The 23,371-nt window shown below is 38.6% G+C and overlaps 1 protein-coding gene across 6 annotated transcripts in view; it reads left to right on the top strand.

The window, feature by feature from the left end:
- The window catches only part of Agk (acylglycerol kinase), a 76,995-nt gene that overhangs the window by 48,556 nt on the left and 5,068 nt on the right, over window positions 1-23,371 (top strand). For all 6 annotated transcript variants that reach the window (XM_027952200.3, XM_027952197.3, XM_027952198.3 and 3 more), the window contains 4 exons: window positions 7,354-7,433; window positions 10,930-10,987; window positions 15,814-15,961; window positions 16,841-16,938. In XM_027952200.3, the coding sequence (XP_027808001.2) occupies window positions 7,354-7,433; window positions 10,930-10,987; window positions 15,814-15,961; window positions 16,841-16,938 (384 nt within the window). The remainder of the gene's footprint in view (window positions 1-7,353; window positions 7,434-10,929; window positions 10,988-15,813; window positions 15,962-16,840; window positions 16,939-23,371) is intronic.

Raw genomic sequence — 23,371 nt, 5'->3', positions numbered from 1 at the left:
TTGTAGAGTGCTTGCCTAGCATGTGTGAGGCACTGGGTTCAATTCTTAGCACCACATTTAAACAAATGAATAAAATAAAGATCCATCAACAACTTAAAAAAAAAAAAGGACAAATTCCTAAGAAGGCAAATCTGTGCTATTAAATCATCCTATAAATTGTAAGTTTCTTGTACTCTTTACTCAGATTTGGCCTTAAAATATACCAACGTCTGCCAGGCATGGTGGAACAATCCTGTAATCCCAGTGGCTGGGGAGGCTGAGGCAGTACAATCATAGTTCAAAGCGAGCCTCGCAATATAGTGAGGCCCTAAGCAAATTAGTGAGATCCTGTCTCAAAATAAAAATAAAAAGGACTTGAGATGTGGCTAAATGGTTAAGCACCCCTGAGTTCAATCCTTGGTACCAGGGGGGAAAAAAATTACCAGCTACTTTCAGAATGAACATTTTTATATTTCATATGCTTCTTGATATTTGCTAAAGGGTCATAATTTCAAACTTCAAGCCCTAAAAGTCTCTATTAGTAACACTGATTGAGCATCCCAAATCTGGAAAGCTCCAAATTTCAGATTTGTCTGAATCAAAAATTCAGTCAGATTTGATTCTGATTCAGATTTAAATCTGAAATTTAGAACTTTCCAGATTCAGGATGCTCAACTGGTGATCTTTGTGAAAATATTCCCAAATCCTAAAAACTCCAAAATTGGAAATGTTTCTGATCCAAAACATTTCAGATAAGAGGTCACCCTGGGTAGAGTTTGCAGTGTGCATTTATAACTGGTAAACATGAGCTTTTAAGATTTGCCTTGTATTTTCCTTTCTTCATGCAGAGATAGCCCAGGCTCTAGCATGACCTCATTGGTCATAAGAGAAGTGATTTAAATATTGTAGTTGATCTTTCAGCATATAATAAAGTTAGGTTGTTCTCACAAAATATAAAACCTCTGCTTAAAGAAATTCTAGCCTAGGTAAAGTACTAGATTGTTATCTAGAAGATAGTATTTTAAAACATTGTTATTGCTAAAAGATTCTCTCTTAATAACAGGATATATCAGGGTAGATTTCTTAATAACTGAGTGATTTACTTTTGGTTATATAAGTGTTAGAAGTGCATTTTATAGTAATTAGAATTTAATTGGAAATTGTTGATGTGCTTTATTTAAATGCCTCATCTCTCTCTCTCTTTCCTTCAATGTACTGATTTTGTGAATTGATGAAACCAAGGTCCAAATTACCACAGGTTCCGTATATTGATGATGCAGCCCAGGAAGCAGAAAACTTTTAAGTCAGTTCCTGGAAAACAGCTTCTCCTCTGGTTTCTGAGGAACTCAACTCAGTTTAATTCATTTCCCCTTTTCTCCTTATTTTTGTAAAGAGCTTTCAGATATTGAGAAAAGCATTAAGGCATAGTCTGAAACCATAAGCATTATAGATGAAGCCTGACAACAAATTCTTCTTTTAGAGATGAACTCAAACTCCAATAAACATTTAACTGCAGATTCTCCAAAGATAAAAGCAGCAGTCATTGGAAGTTATAATGATGTCTTGCATTAGCTTTTTCAATGTTCACCATGTGTTCATATCTCATTTGAACCTCTGACTGAGTCAAGATGTGTATCAGAATCTTCATTTGACAGTCACTGGTTATGTGACTATGTTGGAGACAGAGCTAGACTGTTTTCTGACTCATGGTCTGTTGCTTTTTCTACTTTATCACCTGGCAATATACCATGATTTTTAAAGAGCAGTTTTTTTCCAATATAGACATCTTGAATACTTAACTCTAAAGAAACTACTGGAAAGATTCATGGAATTTTTTCTAGTCTTTTTGATTTTTCAATTTTTAGACCACAGAACCAGATAGGGGAGATGGTGGGGGGCTGGAACATTTCCCTTATCCTCTGTATCCTTCCTGGCTAGTTACTTGGACTCCTTCTTCTTAGACCCGGGCTCTGAGCATTTTCCTAAGATTCTTAGAGGTTCTTCAGGGGTCCCTCCATCTATGTCTTCATCTAGAGTCCCTAAACTTCCTAGGTTAGGCAGGTAAATAATTGATAGGATTTGTTTTCTTTTCACTGTTCCTTAAGCCTATATTCCAATCCGCTCTTTCAACTATTTTCTCCCTCAAATCCCTGCTTTCTCAGGGATTTGCTCTTTCAGGGTGTCTGTGAATTGGGGCAACACATCTCCTTTGCTGTGTGGACCTGGCTGTGTGCTTTTTTTTTTCTTTTTTCTGATCTGTCCATCTCATGATCTGCCTGCCTGCCCAGACCTTCAATGGGCTAAGATATAGTGATACCTTGTCTCTTGGCCTCTTCTCTGTCGTTGTGACCATACTTATGCTTATTTTGACATTGTTCATGTCCAGCACAAGCTCCACAGGGGCTTATCTCCTTTACGGACACCTTCAGATACTTCTGAATCTTGACTTCTCTATGCCCATTCTTGGTTGGGCATCTCTACATCTGTTTGAACATTCCTGGCTGCCCATTTTGTTGGCCAGAATCATCCCACCTCTTGCTAGGACATAGCACCCCATATCAGTGGAAGCTTGAGATTATAAGACTTTTCTGTTGTCCTAACAGAATATTCCTAAGACTCTTCCCCCCAGATGAAGGAGGAGGAAACATGTTGGGGCACCAATCTGCAAGTCTTGAGAACTTGCCTTACCATGTCTTACCTATACCACATACCTTAGAATGGAGTTCCCAAGTCCTCCCAGAGAAGGGTTGACAATTAACAACTCAGGAAAACTGCATGTTATATTTCTCCTTTTAGAAATTTATGATGTACATTACCATACTAAAGACCCTAAAAAGAGCTGCACTACACAGCTTGTTTCAAACCAAATAGGTTTCGTGTTTCCTATTCTGTCTCACCATGGAATCTTGTCATCACCATCATCGTCGTTGGGGACACTTGTTTTTATCTTAGGAATCCCATGGGGAAATGCTGAGGACACAGCAAACACACAGTGTTGTTTCTCTCTCCTGGGCTAGAGTGCTTTCTCCTCTCCTTTTCTTCTTTCTCTCTAGTCCTCTCCCAACCTCTCCTAATCTAGGTCCCTTATTTTAAAAATGTTACTGATAAAATTACAAAGTTGCAAGTAGGCGGAATAAGTTTTGAGATCTAATTAAACAGGGTGTCAAGAATCAATAATAATGTATTATATGTTTCAAACTAAGAACCTTCAAGTGTCTCATCAAAAAAGATAAGTGAGGTGATGGATACGTTAATTAGCTTGATTCAATCATTTTACTTTGTATACATGTATAAAATCATCACATTGTAACCTATTAATGTGTACAACTGGGATTTGTCAATTAAAAATAACGTTAACAGCCAGGTGTGATGGCGCATGCCTATAATCCTAGCAGCTAGGAAGGTGGAGGCAGGATGATCGCAAGTTCAAAACCAGCCTTAGCAACTTAGTGAGGCCATGAGCAGCTTAGTGAGACCCTGCCTCAAAATAAAGAATAAAAAAGGGTAGGATGGGGCTTAGTGATTAAGCATCCCTGGATTCGATCTCCATTACTCCTCTTGCCCAAAATAGAAAGGGCTGGGGATGTGACTCAGTGTTAAGTTCCCCTGTGCTTAATCCCTGGTATCTGTACCCTCCAAAACAAGTCAATAAAAAAAAAAATATATAAATTTGTGTTTTGTTTTAAAATGTGTGTTGTTCTCCCTGACTGTTCTCCTCTTTTGCTCTCCAACACATTATATAGCTGCACATGCTGTGTGCTGTCATAATGTTCTACATATCTGTTATTTGAACTGCCTATAGATGTGCCTTTTGTTTGTATTTGAGTCTAAATAGCCTCTGCTATACTTTGAGCTCCTTCATCCTTGTCACAAGGCCTAGAGTGGGGTGCTCAATAAATATTTATTGGTTAAATGAATGAATGCATCTTTTTTTAAAAAAAAAATTATTCTAATTTGTTATGTATGACAGTAAAATGCATTACATTTCATATTACACATATAAAGCACAATTTTTCATATTTCTGGTTGTATACAAAGTATATTCACACCATTCGTGTCTTTATACATGTACTTAGGGTAATGATGTCCATTTCATTCCACCCTCATTTCTACCCCCATGCCCCCTCCCTTCCCCTTTTCCCCTTGACCTATCTAGAGTTTATCTAATCTTATCATGCTTCCCCTCCCAACCCCACTATGAATCAGCCTCCTTATATCACAGAAAACATTTAGCATTTGTTTTTTTGGGATTGGCTAATTTCACTTGGCATTATATTCTCCAACTCCATCCATTTACCTGCAGATGCCATGATTTTATTCTCTTTTTATTGCTGACGAATGCATAAAGATGCATCTTAAGATATTTGAGAATGACTTTGCAGAATTATAGTGAGAAAGGTTTTTGATTCACATAAATGCTTTATAAGATTAGTCTGTCACTTAATTTTATGATTAACAACAATTTCACATAATTTTTATTTTAAAATAAATTTTATTTACTGGTTTGTGCCACTCATTGTTTCAGGAGGTGAGTCTACAGTGGTGATAACCCTTTATATACTCTTAGTAGATCGCCTGTAGATAAGTTTGAATATCAAGCAAAAGAGAACTCTGTTTTCACAGATAGAAGCCAATGTTCAAGGGTTAAGTGGCATGCCTTATAGCATCTATGAATTATTGAGGATTCTTACTTCAAAATACTTGTGTTAAGTTGCTGTTCTATTTTATAAATCTCCAGTGATCAGTATGCAACATTTCTATGAAATCATATTTTACTCTCCCCTTTTCTACTTCACATGATTGCTTATGCTTTGGTAAAAGCATTACTTATTATATCCAAAAACATTGTCATCCTGACTCTCCATAAACAGGCAGGCAAGAAATCACCTTGACTCTATCTTCAAAAGATATTCAGAATATAGCATTTCATCTTTTTCTACCTCAGCCCTGGGCACCTTCATCTTTTGTCTAGATTATTTCACGGTTCTCTACTGTTCTCCCTCTGTCCTTACCTCTTCGTGATCTTTTTTCAACAGTCAGGATGCAGTGACAAGTTAGGGTACCTCACTCTGCTCAAAGCCCTTTGGTAGGGTCCCATCTTTGAATAAAAGCCAAAGGCCTTCAAGGCCACAGTCTTGTCCCTATCATCTTTCTGGCCTTATCTGTACTGGTTGTGTACTTCAGGTTTGTGCAGATGTCACTGTATGGACAGAAGCTTCCCCCACCTCCTTATATTGATTGGTAATCACTCCTCCCTGGAATATCTGCACTTCTATTTTACTCTCCCCTTTTCTACTGTTTCTAGCCCCTATACTGTTGATATGTGGGAAAAGGTTAGAGAAAGATCTTTTTACTTAGCAGATGGTGTTATAGATCTCTCTTGGTGGCTGAGGCCCTAGTACGAGCTCTCTTGTGGGTTCACATGTGAATTCCTTGGGATGCCTCCTTTGATGTCATTTTCTGATGTTGGAGGTCTGTTCTAGCTCCTCCTCTTTCAGCTCCCTCCCTTAACTCCTGGGCATAGTACCTTCCATAGCCTCTCACTTCTGGGGTACTGTGGCCATTGTGCCAGACTCTTAGATGAGGTACTGTCAAAACAACTCAGTCCTGCTGTCGTCTATTGTGTCCACTCAGCACCTGGGAAACCAGTGTGTTCTTTGTCTGTCAGTCAGCGAGTTGCCCCACTCTCACCCATTTTCTATGCCATCTCTGCTTCTAGTTCCCATTTCCTGTGTGTGAGCAGATACAGAGCAGAAAAGCTAGTCTCTTTACTGCACTAGCAGGGATGAGAAGCTGGTGTCTCTTTCTTGTAGCTTCTCCTACTTATGTGTGATTTGCCAAGAAATTCTTTGCTTGATTTTGGTGTAGTGGGAGTGGGACTGACAACAGGGTTGGGAGAGCCCTCCTCTTCTGAGAGAAGAGGTTGCATGCTTTTTCCAAGCCAGCAACTTCCAGTGCTAAGGTCACTCAGGTCATAATCTTTCACATGCTAGTGTAGTGGGGTGATGTATGGGGGACACCCTACTGTTTTGCTTTTGGTGAAAGCATTACTTATTATATCCAAAAACATTGTCATCCTAACTGTGTAGATGATCCCATCCACACAGCAAGGGATCATTATACTGCATAGAGGTATGAATCAGCTGAGAAACATTAACCAGAAATTATAGAAATAAAATAAAAATTAATTTATTAATTGAAAGCGGGGCATGGTGAGACCAGCTCTGATTGAGACAGGATTTGACAACAAAATGGAGTCTGAGCAGCTATTTATGTGGGCAGGTGCACTAGAGGGATTCAGTGGGAAGAAATTCTTCAGGAAAATAGGAGGAAGATGGAAAAAACAAGTTATTTGGGGCTTAGCAGGTTATGCCAACCTCCTTTATCTCTGGGCAGGCTGGGATTTAGAAATCAAGGCTTTTAGAACTAGTGAGTTCTATGGCAAATACAGAACTTTCCCCCATCAATAGTAATTGTTTTGCAGATGTGCATCCTCCCGGCACCCTTGTATCATGGGGTTCCCCAAAGCAGTGTTTCATTGTCTAGGGTTTCACATAGTCAAAGCAATGATTTATCAACCACCTATGACATAACTGGTTCTACTGCCTTTTAGCAAACTCTCTGTTGTGTCTGGCATTTGTCAGCTCTCTTTACAATTGAGGGTGGCTGTTAGTTTTCAGCTCTTGGGATTTAGCTATGATTTTGAATACATAAATAAATAATTCTATCCAGAATCTTGGTGTATATATATTATATATACTTTAAGGAAGGTTCATTTTGAAGTATTAAATTCTTAGGGTTATTGTTTGTTGGATGATTTGTCTCATTATTGCTTAATACACCAATTTGTTAGAAACTTAATAATTTTAATATGTGAGATTTGGCTATACAATATTAAATCTGAATCACTTTTTACTCTGACTTGACATATATTTGTGTTTTCCAATATTCAGGTGATATATCCTAGAACATCAGAATTATATCTTAAGAGTTCTTGGTCCTTTAAAGAGAATGCAGGCTTAAGTTACCTTTACCTTGGACAAGTTTTTGAGAGAGAAGGAATTCTGGCTGACCTGATTAGTGACTTGCTCAAGAACTAGCATAGTTCCTTAATTTACAATCTGGGAGTATGATAATATGTTTCCTTGATGACAGATTCATGAGACCTAATATATAAAAATTACTTTCACTTTACAGTATGGATTATTCAAGTTCTCTTTCCCTATGCTAAGAGGGTTAATTTCTTTAATGTTTGAACATACTTTTTAGAATCTGGGTTGTTGGACAGCATGAACACTTGCTGGGTCCTTACACATAGAGAGTTCTGAGCTATTGTATTTGTGAAACTAAATGAAGTGTATATTTAATTTCCAGGGTGAAAAGGAACAACCTGTGTTTGCAATGACTGGCCTACGATGGGGATCCTTCAGAGATGCTGGCGTCAAAGTTAGCAAGTAAAGGATTGTTACATTGATAGTTTTTAAAAAATCTTTTTCTGTCCTTGCCTTTGAGGTATTAATATACAGTGGTCTGGAAATAAATCAGGTGGGCCTGGAGGTTGGACTGGGTATGATTAATGAGGTAGGAACACTGAGGCAGAGGTTTGCATCCTGTTTGCTCAACAGTAGCTTGTTGGGAGCTGAAGAGCAGAGTGCTCCATCTCTAATTTTAGTCACAGTATTTGAGTGGACATTTAGGCTCAAGCTAGAAGGAAGGGAAGCTGAATGCCTGCCATACAGCAGCATGTTCAGCTGGGTTCTGAGCTGAAGGCATTGCATGGCCTCAGCTTAATGGAGCTTTTACAGTCCTGGTTGGGGTACCTTTCCTGAGAGGTGTTTTTTGTTTGTTTTTTGAAGGCCTCGCAGATTAAGAGACCACTGGCTACCTCTCTTAGAGAAGGGTGAAAGGTGGACACCTGATTGTGATGTGATGTGGGTGAACAGGCTGTAGAGTTGCTGATTAGAGGGCCATTGCTGGCTTTCATTGCAATAGACTTATTTTTGGAGAATCCATTGTATGAAATGAAACTCTTGGCTGGAAAAGAGTGCATGTTGTGTTCCATTTGATGAGGCGAGATTGAGGAGGCTAGGGCTTCCACCGTAGGACTGAGGGAGGTGCCTTGTGAGGTGCACCTCATTCCTGGCAGATGGTGTTTTTGTCTTTCTTTTTCTTAAGGCCCATAACTTCAGATTTCAGTGTAGTTTAGCTGATTGTGGTTGATCTCATACACAGCTCTCACATCAAGAAACCCTTCTTGGGGCTGGGGTCATAGCTCAGTGGTAGAGCACTTGCCTAACATGTGTGAGATGCTGGGTTTGATTCTCAGCACTGTATGTAAAAAAATAAATAAAATAAAGGTCCATTGACAACTTAAAAAAAAGAAACTCTTCCTGTACTTGGCAGGCAAGTCTGCCACACTTTCTTTACAGAAATTTCTCTCACTTGTTTCACTTTATTATTCTTGCTAATGAAATTTCTGACTGTGAAATGTCAAAAGACAGATATTACTATGTTATATTGCACACTGCAGTCTTAAATATTTCACATCTTCTTATTTGCAAATATACCATGATTATGTCGATGCCACAGATTACCTTGTGTTTGATCTGCAGTCTCATATTCCCACAGCTCACCAAGAAGAATTGCTTAGCTCTCCCTAAAACAGGCTGGTGAGAACAAATTGCTTTCCAAAATGTGTTGATCAACAATTAGATACAAGCACAGGTCAGGCCTCTTAGGAATATCTCACATACTTGTCCTGTATTTTGACAAGTTTCCAAACAGTGAATTTTAAAATTTGGGGGTGGTTATATTATACCATGGCTAGGACTGGCCACTGAGTTGCTTTTTGTGTGAAAGGAAAAACAGAAGGGATACAAGAAATCACTCCCTAGCTGGCCATAGGAAGACTACAAGCCTGGTATTAAAATTTACTATTGGTAGAGGTGAGGGAACTGCTGACAATTTAGAAATAAACTGCCTGAGTCAGGATGTTTTCTACTTGGCTAACTGGGAAAAAAATCAAAGTATAAAGTAAGCTAGAAAAAAAAAAATCAGATGACCAAGGCCCTTGTTAGTAGCCTCACAGTATTAACCTAAATAATGATTTAGAGTGCTCCACATTGCCTGTTGGAGCCAGTCTGTACACATTCTGCTATTCCAGGCTCTGCTTACTGTGTCATTGGCCTGTAGTTATGTATTTATATATCTTTATTTTTAAGCTTTCCTTCTTTTTCTGTTACTGTCACTATTTTCCATATCTTTGCACCTCCTCTTGCCTAAAATGACTTCCTTCCCTCTTTTGTGTACCTAAACCCAACTCAGGCCCACCTACATTCTAAGCTCTGTGCCCTTACTTTATTCTTGTGCCATTCATTTCACAAGTGTGGCTGTTCCAGTGGTTTTAGGCCTTTAATGATGTTTGTCCTTTCTTGACTCCCCTTACCAATGATAAATAGTGAACAGTTTAAACCATGACCTATATTCATGTATTATTTTCTATTATTTTGGGGTTTATTTTCTCTAATCATGAACTCCCAAAGATGGGAATTTTATACTCTATATTTTTTTGCCTCCATATACATGGTGAGAGCTAAATGAGTATCTATGGATCAGAATCAGTAGGGAGCAATGAAGGTAGGATGGTTGATAACACAGATAAATTTCAAGAAAGAATCTACTTTTTCCCCCCCACATTTTTTATCAGTGCATTATAGTTGTACATAGTGATGGGGTTTGTTGTTACATATTTGTACTTGCACTCAAGATGGCAATATAATTTTGGCCAGTATCACTCCCTAGTATTTCCTCCTTCCTCCCAACTCCTGGTCCCTTTCCTTTATTCTACTGATCTCTCTTTGATTTTCATAAGAGGACCCCCACCACTAACACTACCACCTTTCTGTTCCTTTTTCCTCTCTAGTTTCCACATATGTGAGAAAACATATGACCCTGGACATTCTGAGTTGGGCTTATTTCACTTAACATAATGTCTCAAGTTCTTTCCATTTTCCTGAAAATGCCATAATTTCATTTTCTTTATGGCTGAATAAAACTCTAATGTATATACCATATTTTCTTTATCCATTCATCAGTTGATGGATACCCAGGCTAGTTTCATAATTGTGAATTGTGCTGCTATAAACATTGGATATGCATCTAACACTATAGCCTGAGGACTTTAATTCTTTAGAATAAATACCAAGAAGTGGTAAGGCTGGATCATATGTGGCTGGATCATATCATGCCTAGTCTTTTGAAGGAACCTCCATACTGATTTCCATACTGGTTATACTAATTTATAATCCCACCAACAGTTTAAGTGTTCCTTTTTATCTATGTAAGAGGAATCTACTTTCTAATTCCAACTAGGCATCTTCCTTTCTTCAGTAACTTTTATGTGTCTAGCAGTACTCAGTGGGTCCTCTTCACTTTGATTTAACATTTGCCACTAAAACTGCATAACGCAAGTAATGTGAAAGTATGCTGGTTTACAAATTTTAATTGTTGGTGTGTTGGTGTGTGTGAGAGGACATGGGGTACAGGATCCCATTGTGTGTCCTACAACACATAAGGCTGTACAGCATCTGCATCATCTCAGTGTGGCTTCAGCATCCTATCTTTGCGGCTCTTTTGACTGTGTTCTCAACTGCATTCTGTGTTTGAAAATCTGTATTATAATGATACTTTTGAATTTAGGGACTCCAAATTCTGGTTATTTGTCTCTTGTAAATTGCAAACATCTTTCTACTGTCTAATTACATACAGTTGGCCATGGCATTGAAATACAGATTAAAATGTACTATAGTATGCTTATGTTAAGCCACAAAGCCTCCAGTGCAGCAAATCATAATAGCAGTGTCATTCTAACATATCATTTATCATGAGTGCTACCTATCATATTGTTATATCTTTTAATATTCTAATCATATTTATCTTGGTCTTCCTCAGGTACTGGTATCTTGGGCCTCTAAAAATCAAAGCAGCCCACTTTTTCAGCACTCTTCAGGTAAATGCAATTTTTAATGTAGAACCTGCCCTGTGTTACTTTGTCGTTTTTGTGATGTGTGCATTTGAGGGTTGTTTTTTTTTTAATTCCTTGTAACAAATGCATGTGGCATTCTCCAACATTAAAATGGTCCATTTGATTATATACAATTACAGAAAGCATTCTTGTTTTTGTAAGAAACCACTGCTCATCTACAAACTCATTTCTTTCATGACCAAAACCATATTTAATTTCTCTTTGATATTTTATTTCCCTTTGTTATTCACTCACTTTTAACAGACAAACCTTGAACAGAATGACATATATCTCAATTATTTATATGTGTCTCTATTAGTACCTGCCAATGAATTGAAAATTTCTAATGTAATATATCTAACCATACTTATGTATAATGTCAATAGGTTTCAAACTATACTAGCCAAATATGAGTAATGGTTACTGTATTGGACAGTACAGATATAGAACATTTAAAATTTTTTTTTATTTTAATATTTCTTTTTTAATTGTCAATAGACCTTTATTTTATTTATTTATATGTGCTGCTGAGAATCCAACTCAGGGCCTCACACATGCTAGGCAATTGCTCTACCACTGAGCCACAACCTCAGCCCTAGAACATTTTCATCATCAGAGAAGATTCTTTTGGATAGTGCTGCTATATATACTATACATTAAAAACTATTAAGGGCTAGGGGTCTGGCTCACTAGTAGAGTGCTTGCCTAGCATGTGTAAAGCCCTGGTTAGATTTCCAGAAGAGAAAAACAAAAAGAAAAACACAGTAAAAATCTTGGCACTGAGAAAATCTCAGCAATTTATATTACCGAAATGCTAATAGAAAAATCATCCTAAAAAAAATAAAAAAAAAAAAAAAAAGAAAAATCATCCTTATCTGTGGACTAAATACTATGATCAGCTTTTATGCTAATCAAAGTAGTATAATCAGTTTGGCTGGCTAATCTGAAAATTGGTAGTGAGAAAATTGGTTCCAATGTTAATATTCAGATTTATCAAGTTTTTTTTTTCCTAATTATAAGAGTAATACTTGTCCATTGCAAAATATTTGGAAAGCATAAATCCCTTAACCTGAAAAAAATTCCTGTTGGGGGCTGGGGATGTGGCTCAAGCAGTAGTGTGCTCGCCTGGCATGCGTGCGGCCCGGGTTCGATCCTCAGCACCACATACAAACAGAGATGTTGTGTCCGCCAAAAACTAAAAAATAAATATTAAAATTAAAAAAAACAATTCCTGTTGGATTTAAAACTTAAATGTTAAAAACTAATATTGCTGAAATACAATAGTGATTTTAAAAATTAACTTGCCTTTCTATACCAGAGGCAGACTGGATTGTAAAGTGCATTATTATCCAAGGGAGTAATCACACTGATGAGCAGTGAGTACATTTAGGAATAAACAGCATGACTGTATGTTGAAAGGGTGGAGTACTGTTTCCACAGTGTATTCAGTAAGCAATTATTGATATAATCCTAGGATACCAAGCCAAACAAGAGGTTTTCTGACTTCAAGAAGAATTTATATGCTTGAGAGAAGTATTACAAGAAAATTTACATTTTGGCGAGTGCTAGGGGAGAAATAGGAAAGGATGAGATGGAAGCAGAGAGGGCAGCTTCCTAAATCTAAGTAAGGGTTAGAAAGCCTTCTCAGTGAAGGTGACACTTATGCTAAATTGTGAACTGTAAGTAGGACTAAAAAAGAGCATTTTGGTTAGAGAGACGGGCCTCGTGAAGTCCTTGTCACAGAGATGGACCATGGTCATTAATTACAGTTTATGCCGTGGGATGTCAGGAGAGGAAGCCAGAGGACAGGTTGGGGCGGGTTTTGATGTGCCATCTGACCTTTATCCTTAAGGCACTGGGGAGTTTTTGAGTCTTAAGCAGAGGCACATCATGAGCAATCTGCATTTTGGAAAAATTGTTTGGCAGCAGTGCAGGCAAGAGATTAGACATGGGTGGCTAAAGGAAGGACATTGGAGAAAAGAGTCTTACAGTAATTCAGTGATAAGGTATAGACTAAGGCAGTAACAATGAATGTGGACAGTGCAGGTCAGATCAGAGAGCTCTTGAGGTTAAAGTTCTCAAAAGTTGGAAGAACATTGGACTGCCAGATTTTTGGTTTAAGGTACTGGAGATTGGTAACTTAGTTTTTCATTAATGTTCATAATACTAGAGTAAGATCAAGTTTGTGAAGAAAGATGAAATTTTTAGTTTTGTTTGTGTGAACTTAACAGAGAAATGGAGATACAGTTGTGAGTTGGGTGGAATTCAGCAGAGTGGTCTGGTCTAAAGAAATCTATTTAGATGTCATATGTGCGTGAGTGGAGTTGAAACTCTGGGTTTGGTGAAGTCACCATTGACAGATGGCCAGGAATAGCCTTGAGGGATTAAACATTTAGAAAGCTGGAAAGGATGACTGGGGAATGCTAAGAAGAAATCTAGGAGAGTTCCAATAGAGAAGCCCACAGGAGAGGAATTTCTAGAATTGTAAGAAGTAACAGCAAAGAGTCTAGATCAAGATGGGAATGCGTCCTCAGGATTTGGCAGCCGTGGTGACCTCTACAGTGGGGGTAGGGTAGTGGTATATTAAGGAAAGCTAAGGAATGAGCGGGAGGTAAGGAAGTGGACACAGTAAGTATATTCTACCCTTTCAAGAACTTGGCTTGGGGGAAGAAAGAGAAACTTGATTTTGAAGAGGAGTTAAAAAAAATGCAAAAGCTGGAGAGAAGTAAAAAGTAGATCAGTGGAGTGTTTTTTTTTTTTTTTAATTTTTTCCAATTTTGTTTTCTAGTTGTAGATGGACACAATATCTTTATTTATTTATTTATTTTTAAATTTTTGTGTGGTGTGAGGATCAAACCCAGGGCCCCACGTGTTTGAGGCAAGCGCTCTACCACTGAGCACAACCCCAGCTCCTGGAGTCTGTCTTTCTTTCTTTCTTTCTCTCTCTCCCTCCCCCCCCTCTCTCTTTCTTTCATCTTAAAGAGAAATATCCATGTTTTTATACCCAGGGGTAAAAGAAAAGAATAGGAAGAGGTGAAGACAAAGGAGACTGAGAAAGCATGACTACATTGACAAAAATCCAGGAGCAGGTAGAAGAGTGTAGGATCCCTAGTTATCCTGGGGCAAGGAAGCAATGCAGTTTTTACTGAGATGGAAGGTCTGGATGAAATCAAGTTTATAGATAGTTAAGGACATTCTCACAAATGTACCTAATGTTCTCATTGAAACGAGTGATCTGCCAAAAATGAGGTGGGTGGTGATGGTGGCATGGAAGATTTTGAAGATGGAAGAGAGGAGATTTAGGGTTATCAAGTGGCATTGAGGACCTGAGTATATTAGTGCCACCACAAAAATTTGTGGTGGCACTAATATGCTCCTTTAGGAGTGTGTTTGTCTATCAGTGCTCAACAGGAGTATGTTTTTTTCTTTTTAATAGTGCTGAGCCCTGATGTAGGAATACTGAACGGAGCAGCAAGATCCAGAATTGGGGGCTCTCTAGGGCCCATGTTATCAAAGAATAAAGTCACAAGAGGGCCAAAGAGTAATGGGGAAAAAGGTGATTTAAAGTAATAGACTCTTAATTTGACACTGAGAGAACATGTAGAGATCAGGAACAGGAATTAACAATGTGATTGAAAACTTTGTGATTAGGATCTCAGAGACCAAAAAATAAGACCCTTCTTTTCTTCTTCTAAATGTGAACCAAGTTATGAAAATATGCAGAAGCGGGCAGATAGAGATGAAAATATCCGCAGGATATTGGTCACAGTCTGATTTCCTAACACTTCTGATTGTATTTGTCCAGCTGAAATAGCCAGCCCCTCCTGAACAGAGACCACCTGGGTAGGCTTACTGTTTGCATGAAGAGGCGAATGTGTCTCAAAGACAGCCAGTGTCAGGGAGGGAGGAGGCAGGGGTGGTCCCACATGTCAAGAACTGGGGAAGAATAAGCAAGCAGTGGAGTAAAAGGAATCCAAGATTGTTACTGTTTCCTAATTTGCCCTTTTGAAACCAGAGGACAGGGAGGTGATTCCCTCTAACAGACATACTGGGAACAACAACCAGAAGACTCCAGAATGTGTTTACAGAGTGGGCCATCAGGGTTTTAGATGTCCAAGATGGAATAGTTCTGAGTAACTGTCAGGGATAGGATGAGCTATGGAAATGGTGGCAGTGGTGAATCAGAGGGTTGAGAAGCTAAGGTGTGGTTTTAATTATTCCTGTGGGCATCAATGCAGTTCAGGATGATGCTGATGTGGGGTGCCAGGGAGTAGATGAGTGTGCCCTAGGTGAGCACAATGGGCTTTGAAGCAGAAATGAGAGACCTGGGCTGGGTTTAGAGTGTGAGACTGGGATAAACCGTTCTGGCCTCTTTGTGAAGTATGATTCCAGATGTGAAGTAGGTATTTGATGCAGTTGGATTTTTATCAGTCTCATTTTTGTGTCACCAATTGTAAACCAAAGATAAGTTTATTATGAGATGACTACTCTGTGCTCACTCACACTGATTTTTTGGGGGGTGGGGGTGGGGGTGGCGGTTGGGCAATTGTGAACAGTGGCTGGCAGTCCATTTTGGTCTCCTCCCTGCTGTATGTTAAGGAGAGCAATGAAGGCAGCAGTCACTGAGTTCATGGTTCTCAAGAGAGCTTGAAGAGGAAAGGAAAGCTTGAGGATTCCACATACCAAATGAATGAGAACTCCATCTGAGAGAGATCATTACTTTCTACCAGGAATAGCAGAACACTAACCTTACTTCCAGAGTTAGTAACTGTGCATGCATGACCAAAGTTTTTTTCTCTCCACATTAATAGGAATGGCCTCAGACTCATGAAGCCTCCATCTCCTACATGGGACCTACAGAGAGACCTCCCAGTGAACCAGAAGAGATCCCTCCCCGGCCTTCTCTGTACAGGAGAATATTACGCAGACTTGCCTCATACTGGGCACAACCGCAGGATGGTGAGCAACGTGGAACTGCACAGGAAAGCCCTGCTCACTTAGGAGTGTCCTTAAGCAGTCCCCCCACAACCAGTTTCAGAGACATAACTAGGACAAGAGCAGTCTCTCTAGGATCATTGAACTTACCAGTCAGGGTGCCACCAGAGAAGAGCCCAAACAATGCCCTGTGAATGGGCATAGTAGTCTCTACCCTCTTTCTGTCATTAGCATTTATGGTATTAGTATCACGTAGGGGTGCTGTCTCTGTTTAGTAAAGAATTGAAGAACAGGACACAGAGATTACAAGCAAGCAGGTTTACTGCAAAACAACAGAAACAGATTTCTCTGAAGAGAAGGGGCCGCAAAGCTGAGAATCCAGTAGGGGAGTTTTGGCTTCTTCTTTTTATGGTCTCTGGAATTTCCTCCTTTCCTTTTTTCCTCCCCTGTCCACACTCTCCTTCTGTTATTTATTTATGCGCCCTCTGCCCACGCATCTGTTTTAGTTTTTCTATTGGATTCCCTGCTTAGTAGCATGAGTACAGAAGTGTCTGTCTGCCTGGGTCCCTCACTGGTGTCCACAAGTGCCTTCATCATCCAGGAAGTTGACCTCATCAGAATGCCCTCTCCATGCTCCTTTGTTTAGCCCTGCCCCTGACTTCCTCCTCCCTGGCCGTCTTGCCCTGGCTGCCTAGTTCCTACATCTCCGTCAGTATTGTGGCTGCTTTCAGTATGGGTGTTTCAGGCATTTTTCCTGTCTGTGTAAGAAGAGTGAAGTAAATAAGGCTAAAGTGGATGTGCTGGCAGAAGGTCTTGGGAAGCTGAGTTGAGCCATTGGTAGCTAGTCAGTGGTGGGGACTGAAATTTCAGTGGAAGAAGCTAACCTGTGTTGGATTCCCACAGCCCTCTCGCAAGAGGTGAGCCCAGAGATCTGGAAAGACTTACAGCTGTCCACCATTGAGCTGTCCATCACAACCCGGAATGGCCAGCTTGACCTGACAGTAAGTGTGTTTGTTTATTAGAAAAGCATTTGGTATCTAGGAAGAGTACATGCTTTTCTTGCATTAATCCAGTCTTTTTGTTTTTACCCTGTGGGTGTAGAGAGGAAAGGATCAGGAAAAAGATGATGTGGTGTGCCTTTAAGGAAGAATAGCAATGAGAAGCAGCAGTTGAGCACATTTGTGGCATAGACGCTTAAGGGCCTCTGAGCAGGTGTTCTGGTCATTCTTAGTCAGCCTTCAGAGGGCTTAGGACAAATGGCCTTTACAAATAAAATGCTAAAAAGATAGCTATTTTCATTTGCCACTGGAATAAAAAATTGTGGAACTTTTACTTGGGTAAATATCCATTATTTTTGTAACTATATTAAATATGTGGATTCAGATACCCAGGAGAAACACTCTCACTCTCTCACTCTCTCTCTCTCTCTCTCTCTCACACACACACACACACACACATACACACACACACACTTATATCTCCATCTATGATTATTTGGGTCCAATCTATAACATATACTATCCAATGTAATAGCCATTAGACTCATGCGACTATTTAAATTAATTAGAATTAAATTTAAAAACTCAGTTCTCAGTCACACTAGGTATACATTTCAAGTGCTCAAAAGCCATATGTGGCTAGTAGCTACTATATTAGAAAGAACAGATATAAAACATTTCCATCAGTGCAGAAAATTTGATGGATAGTAGTGCTATAGACAATGCACTAAAAAGAAATATATTAAAATAAAGCTTGGTTTGGCAAACTGGTCTTCTAACTGTTTACAAATAGCCCATAAGTGAAGAATTGATTACCTAGCTTATGTGGTGGCAAGAAAGTGGGGGGGGGGGCGGAAAAAAGTATTTTGTGGCACATGAAAAGTGTATAAAATTCATATTTCAGTGTCCATACATAAAGTCTGATTGGAACACAGCCATGTTCATTCATATACATATTGTCTATGGTTACCCTCCTGCTGTAGTGGCAAGAATGACAGAGACTATGGTCCCAAAGCCTAAACCATTTACCATCTAGGCATTTTTAGAAAAAGTTCATTGGCTGTGGTATGGAGAAACTATAGTAATTTATATTAGTGAGAATGACAATAGAAAAGTCATTCCAAACTGTGGACATTCAGCTTTTATGCAAATTGAAGGAGTCTATTCATTTTTGTCCTGATCAGTCAGAAAATGGTGCATAGAATTGGAATGCAGTGAGAAATTTGATTCCAATGTTAATATTCAGATTACTGAGTTATTTTCTAATCATAAAAGTGATGCGTATTCATTGCAAAATGATGGGCAAACAGGTCCCTTCATCTAAAATCATTCCAGTTGAATTAAAGAATTAAATTTAAAATAAAATTACTGAAGTACTAGAGTAGAATCTTAAGTGATTATAGTATAAATTTGGGGATAACAAGGTCTTTCTAAGACCACACTCAGGGCAAAAATTCATATTCACACATTTGTCTACTTATCTAAAAAAGAAACTATAAACAAATTTTTAGTCACAAATTGGGGAAAATATTAGGATGTGATAGACCGGGAGTTAATATCTTCCTTTATCAAAGATTCCTAGAATATATAAATAAGAAATGGACAAAGGACTAATATTAAAAAATGGATAGTTAAAGATAGAAAATTCACAAAAGATACATATGAAAAAATAGCATCTATTTGCTGAGCATTTACTACATGCTTTGTACACTCCTAAGAATTTTACATTTATTATCTTATATAATCCTCTTAACTTTATTATCAAAATTTTTCATCTACTTTTTAAAGATAAAGGAACAAAAGTGCTAATGTCAATAATGCAAATTAAAATAGTAACTATTGAATTACCATAGATTACAAAGCTCAGTGTCAGTATGGGTTGGGAAATGAGTGGTCTCATATATTCTTCGTGGGACTATAAATTGTGACACCCTGTCTCAGGTAGTATATATATGAAGTGTTTAAAACATATGCATACCCTTGCCTTTTAAGTGTAGAAATTTATCTTACAGAAACGATCAGATAAATACATAATGTAGTCAGTCCTTGCTTTTTTACATAATGGAATTCTAGACACATTGGTGGAAGTGAATGAATGAAGGTTAAAAAAGTCTGTTCCAGAGGAATTTTACAAAGAAATATAAAATTTCTGCTACGCATTTCCTTTATAATCAGGGTATGGCAATATGTATTTTCAGTACTTTGTTCGAGTTCTTTTACCATTGTTCTTTTCTCTGATGATGGAATACCAATGAATGGGTTCAGTGAGCGTGTGATTGCAATGCAAGATTAGCCACATTCAGAATGCTGAGTGCTGTTCATCTGTGTGCCAATTATAAAAGTATATGATACTGTGCTTCTTATCACTAGTAGCAGCACATTCACTTTTTTCTTCTTTCTACCCCTCTTTGTAAAAAATAAAAGCAAATGCAATAAAATATTCAAAGACAATGTAGCTACCATGTAATGGCTCAAAATGTTTACTTATTAAAAAGAGTATATTCAGAATATGAAAGAAGCTTTAGTAGTATGGAACATGTGAAAGTCAGCTTTTTGTATAATGTCTATTTATAATAGCAAAATATATGAAACAAACTAATGGACTAATTAATTTTATATTTACTCAAAATTATATATATACATTTATATGTAATCTTCTATATTTATCAACATGGCAAGGTGCTCATCATCGATTTTTAAAAGAAAAATAGGTTAAAAAGATTTGCATCAAATGGTTCCATTTTTGTTGAAAAAGGAAATACTTTAACCCGTAATTGTTTTGTGAATGATGAAGGTAAGGTTCCAATTTTGTTCTTCCAAATAGCCAATTGTCCCAGCATCATTTGCTGAAACATTCACTTTCCCTCCATTGATCTTCACTAATCTACTGCTGTACATCACGGATCTATGTACGTGTAAATATTTCTAGATCCCCAGCCTGTTCCTCTAATTTTCTATATTTGTACTCTGCTTCTCTTATTATAGTTTTATAATGAGTTCCTCTGTTTTTCTTCCTTTTAAAAGAGAGTCTCTTGACTATTCTTGGTTCTTTTGACATTTATAAATATTTTAGAATGGTTATTTTATTAAATTCTACATTGAATCTTTATAATATTGGTCCAAGTTACATTGTACCCATAGATCAACTTGAGAAATGACATTTCTATAGTATTGATTGGTCCACCATCTGAATGTGGTACATATCTTCATTTATTTAAATCTTCAATATCTCTCAATGACATTTTATAGTTTTCTCAATAGCACTGTCTTTTGCTACATCTATTTCTAGTTGTCTTCATTTTTGATGCTGTTATAAATAATATTTTAAAATTTCATTTTCTGAATATCTGACTTAATAGATGAACAAAATTGAATTTGTGTTGATGTTGAATCAGTAAGCTAATAAATTCTTAGTAATTATTTGCCTATGGATACCTTCAGATATCCTTTAGATTCTATATAACTGCAAATAATTCAAGTTTTCAAACACTTATCCTTACAGTCTTATCTTACCTTACCATACAGGCTATGACTTCAATAGTGTTGAACAGAAGTAGTGATACAGGAGTTGTTGTCCTTTTCTTGATTTCCAGAAAGACTTCATTGCTTTTTTTTTTCTTCTTCTTTTTAAGAGACCTTTTTATCAGATGTAAGAATTTTTTTCTTCTAATACCAGTTTTCTAAGAGTTTTTTTTTTTTTAAATATCTCACTCAATTTTACCAAGTACCTTTCCAGCATCTATTGAGTTGATAAACTTTTCTCATTTACTCTGCCAATATAATAGATTGATTTCTCAATGTCACTGCGACTTTTGATCAAGACAGAACAATAAACAACTGCTGTACCTCTGCACTTTAAACATGAGGCAAGAACTGTGAAACAGCTGTTGACAAACACTGGTGTGAAATTGGAAGTCTGGGACAGTGGTCCCAGAGAGAAGGAAATCAAACAAGGAGAGCCCTGTGCTTGCCCAGCTCACTGCTGGAGAGAGGCCACAGGGAGGGGACAGGGGACCCAAGCAGAGCCCAGTCCTGTGGTTTCCTCAATGAGGGATTGTTGAGAATTTAGAGAGATTAGGGCAACTAGAATTGCAGGCCAGAGTACATGAATGCTGCGCCGGAAGTGAGCACAGGTCTGTTTCCTGTGGAGTCTTCTGCTGAGCTTATAGCTGTGTGCATGTGAGAAGCCACCTGGAAGCAGTAAGAGCTACCACCAAGGAACAGGCTCCATCTCAGGAGACTCAGTCAAATCCCAGGGCCAGGAATAGTTTGTGTTCCCACCAGCAGGGTGAAAGTCCTTTTCAAACCTTGGGTATTGAGTACCATCCTCAGAAGGTATTGCCTCCACAGTGGCACAAAATTAGGTGCCCCTGCTCCCTCCTAAAAAAGCTTAAGGGCTGGCCTCCAGGAAGTCACAATTTCCAAGTAGTGTAACAGTGCCTCCAGAAAAAGTTTGAGAAGTTGGCAAAGGACTGTCCTCAGGCTCAACTGACTTTAAATAGTCTTTATTTAGTTGTCTTTAAATAGTTGGAAAAAAACAATAGTATTTTGTTACATGTGAAAATTACATGAAATTCAAATGTAAGTGTCTTTAAGTAAAATCACATTGGAACCCAGGCACACTAATGATTAAGTGCTGTCTGGCTGCTTGCATGCCACCATGGCAGAGTTGGGTAGCCAGCATAAAGATCTCATGTCTGCAAGCCTGAAACGATTATTCTGTGGCCCTTAACAGAAATCATTTGCTGGCCTCTGTTCTAACTGGAACATGACTCTGCTTTCCCCAGAGCACTTTTAAGTAGTGGCTGTTTTCCTTCCCCTTACCCCGTACATCAGGCCTGGTGACAAGCTACTTGTCCTCCTTTCTACTCCTCATTGCTTCAGACCAGTCTTGCTCCTTCCCTCTGACAACCTCCCCAACGCAATGTCCTATCAGACAATATGGTTTTTCCCAGCATCTACTGAACCCTAGCCATTCCTATTCATTTCCCTCTGATGTTATTTCCTGGCTCACTGTCTGCCTCTGCCAAAATGATCCCAGTCTTAATTCTCAACACAGCAGGCAGAGTAACCCTATTAAAACAAAGCCAGAGCATTTCCCGCCTGAGAACCCTCCAGTGGCTCTTCATTTCACTCAGCATAAAAGCCACATTCCTATGGTAGTCTGCAAGGCCCTACTGATCAAGTCCCCCCTTCCCTTTCCATCTCCTTCTGTTGTCCTTGCCCCTCTGTTCCAGTGACACTGGCTTGCTTGCTCTTCTTTGCACAGGTCAGGCATGCTCCCACCTCAAGGCCTCAACCTGGGCAGTTTCCTTAGGGTGATGGCTCATCCACTGGGACCAGTGGTTCTCCAGGCATGGTCCTCAGATCAGCAACTTGTTAGATATGTAAATTCTTGTGCTTCACTCCATTTTTACTGAACTAGATAGAAACTCTTAAGATGGGGCCAAGAGTCTTCATAAAAATTAACCGTAATTGACAAAAACTATAATATGCGTCAGTGAGAACTGCTGTCCTGGATATTGCTACTTCCATCACCTCCTGTGGGTTCTGTTTAGAGATTACCTTCTCACCTGGACTCCTCTTTGAAACATAGTCACTGCCATTAATGCCAACTCATGGTCCTTGCTGTTTCTTTAACCTTATTTTAAAATATTCTGATACGCTTCTTAGATGCACTTATACTCAGTAATTTACTATTTGATGAATTTTCTGTCCCCTCTACCCCAACAATCAAATATAAGTTCTTTGTAGGCAGAAATGCATGTTTGTTTTGTTCATCAATGTAACCCAGACACTGAAGTTTATGGTACATGGTGAGCAATATGATGACAGGGAAACTCCAAGCAAGGTATCACACTTATGTCAACATACTCTGTTCTGTCATTCCTAGTTGAGATCTAGGTGTGCTTTGGTGGTACTCTTGAACCTTAGGCAAAGGCTCAGGCCCTCCAAGCCCCGAGTTATCCTGGTCCTGCACATTCTGAACCTATCCAAACAGAAGCCAACACAGAGGTGTTGGGATTATTGAAGGAGGGATAGTTTGTATTGCTGACTTTTGAATGGGAGCAAATTGTAGGCAGCAGTACAGGAACCAAATACAGTGAATTATTACTAGTGCTGCAATAATAATTTGTAGCTCAAATCTTCCAGAGCTTTCTGTGGTTGGAAATGGAAGGTTTTTAGAACATTATCAGGGAACAAACGGATTGCTGTTTTCCAACTCTAGTTACATACCAGATTTGCATGTACAGCTTTTTAAAGAACACAGGCACCTAGGCCCTCCACGCCAAGCAGTTATATTGTGGTATGGTAGAATGCTGATGTACAGTGAGGGCTGAGAATCGCTGGGATGGATGGCAGAAAGGTTGGCTTGTAGGGGAAGGAAGGACTCCTAGAGATTTTAATGCCTTTGACTATTAGTGAGTAACACAGC

Source organism: Marmota flaviventris, chromosome 1 (genome assembly GCF_047511675.1).
Source record: "Marmota flaviventris isolate mMarFla1 chromosome 1, mMarFla1.hap1, whole genome shotgun sequence".
NCBI classification, from domain to species: Eukaryota; Metazoa; Chordata; class Mammalia; order Rodentia; family Sciuridae; genus Marmota; species Marmota flaviventris.
The sequence above is the reverse complement of the archived record's forward strand: the minus strand, read 5'-3'. Positions and strand labels throughout refer to the sequence as shown.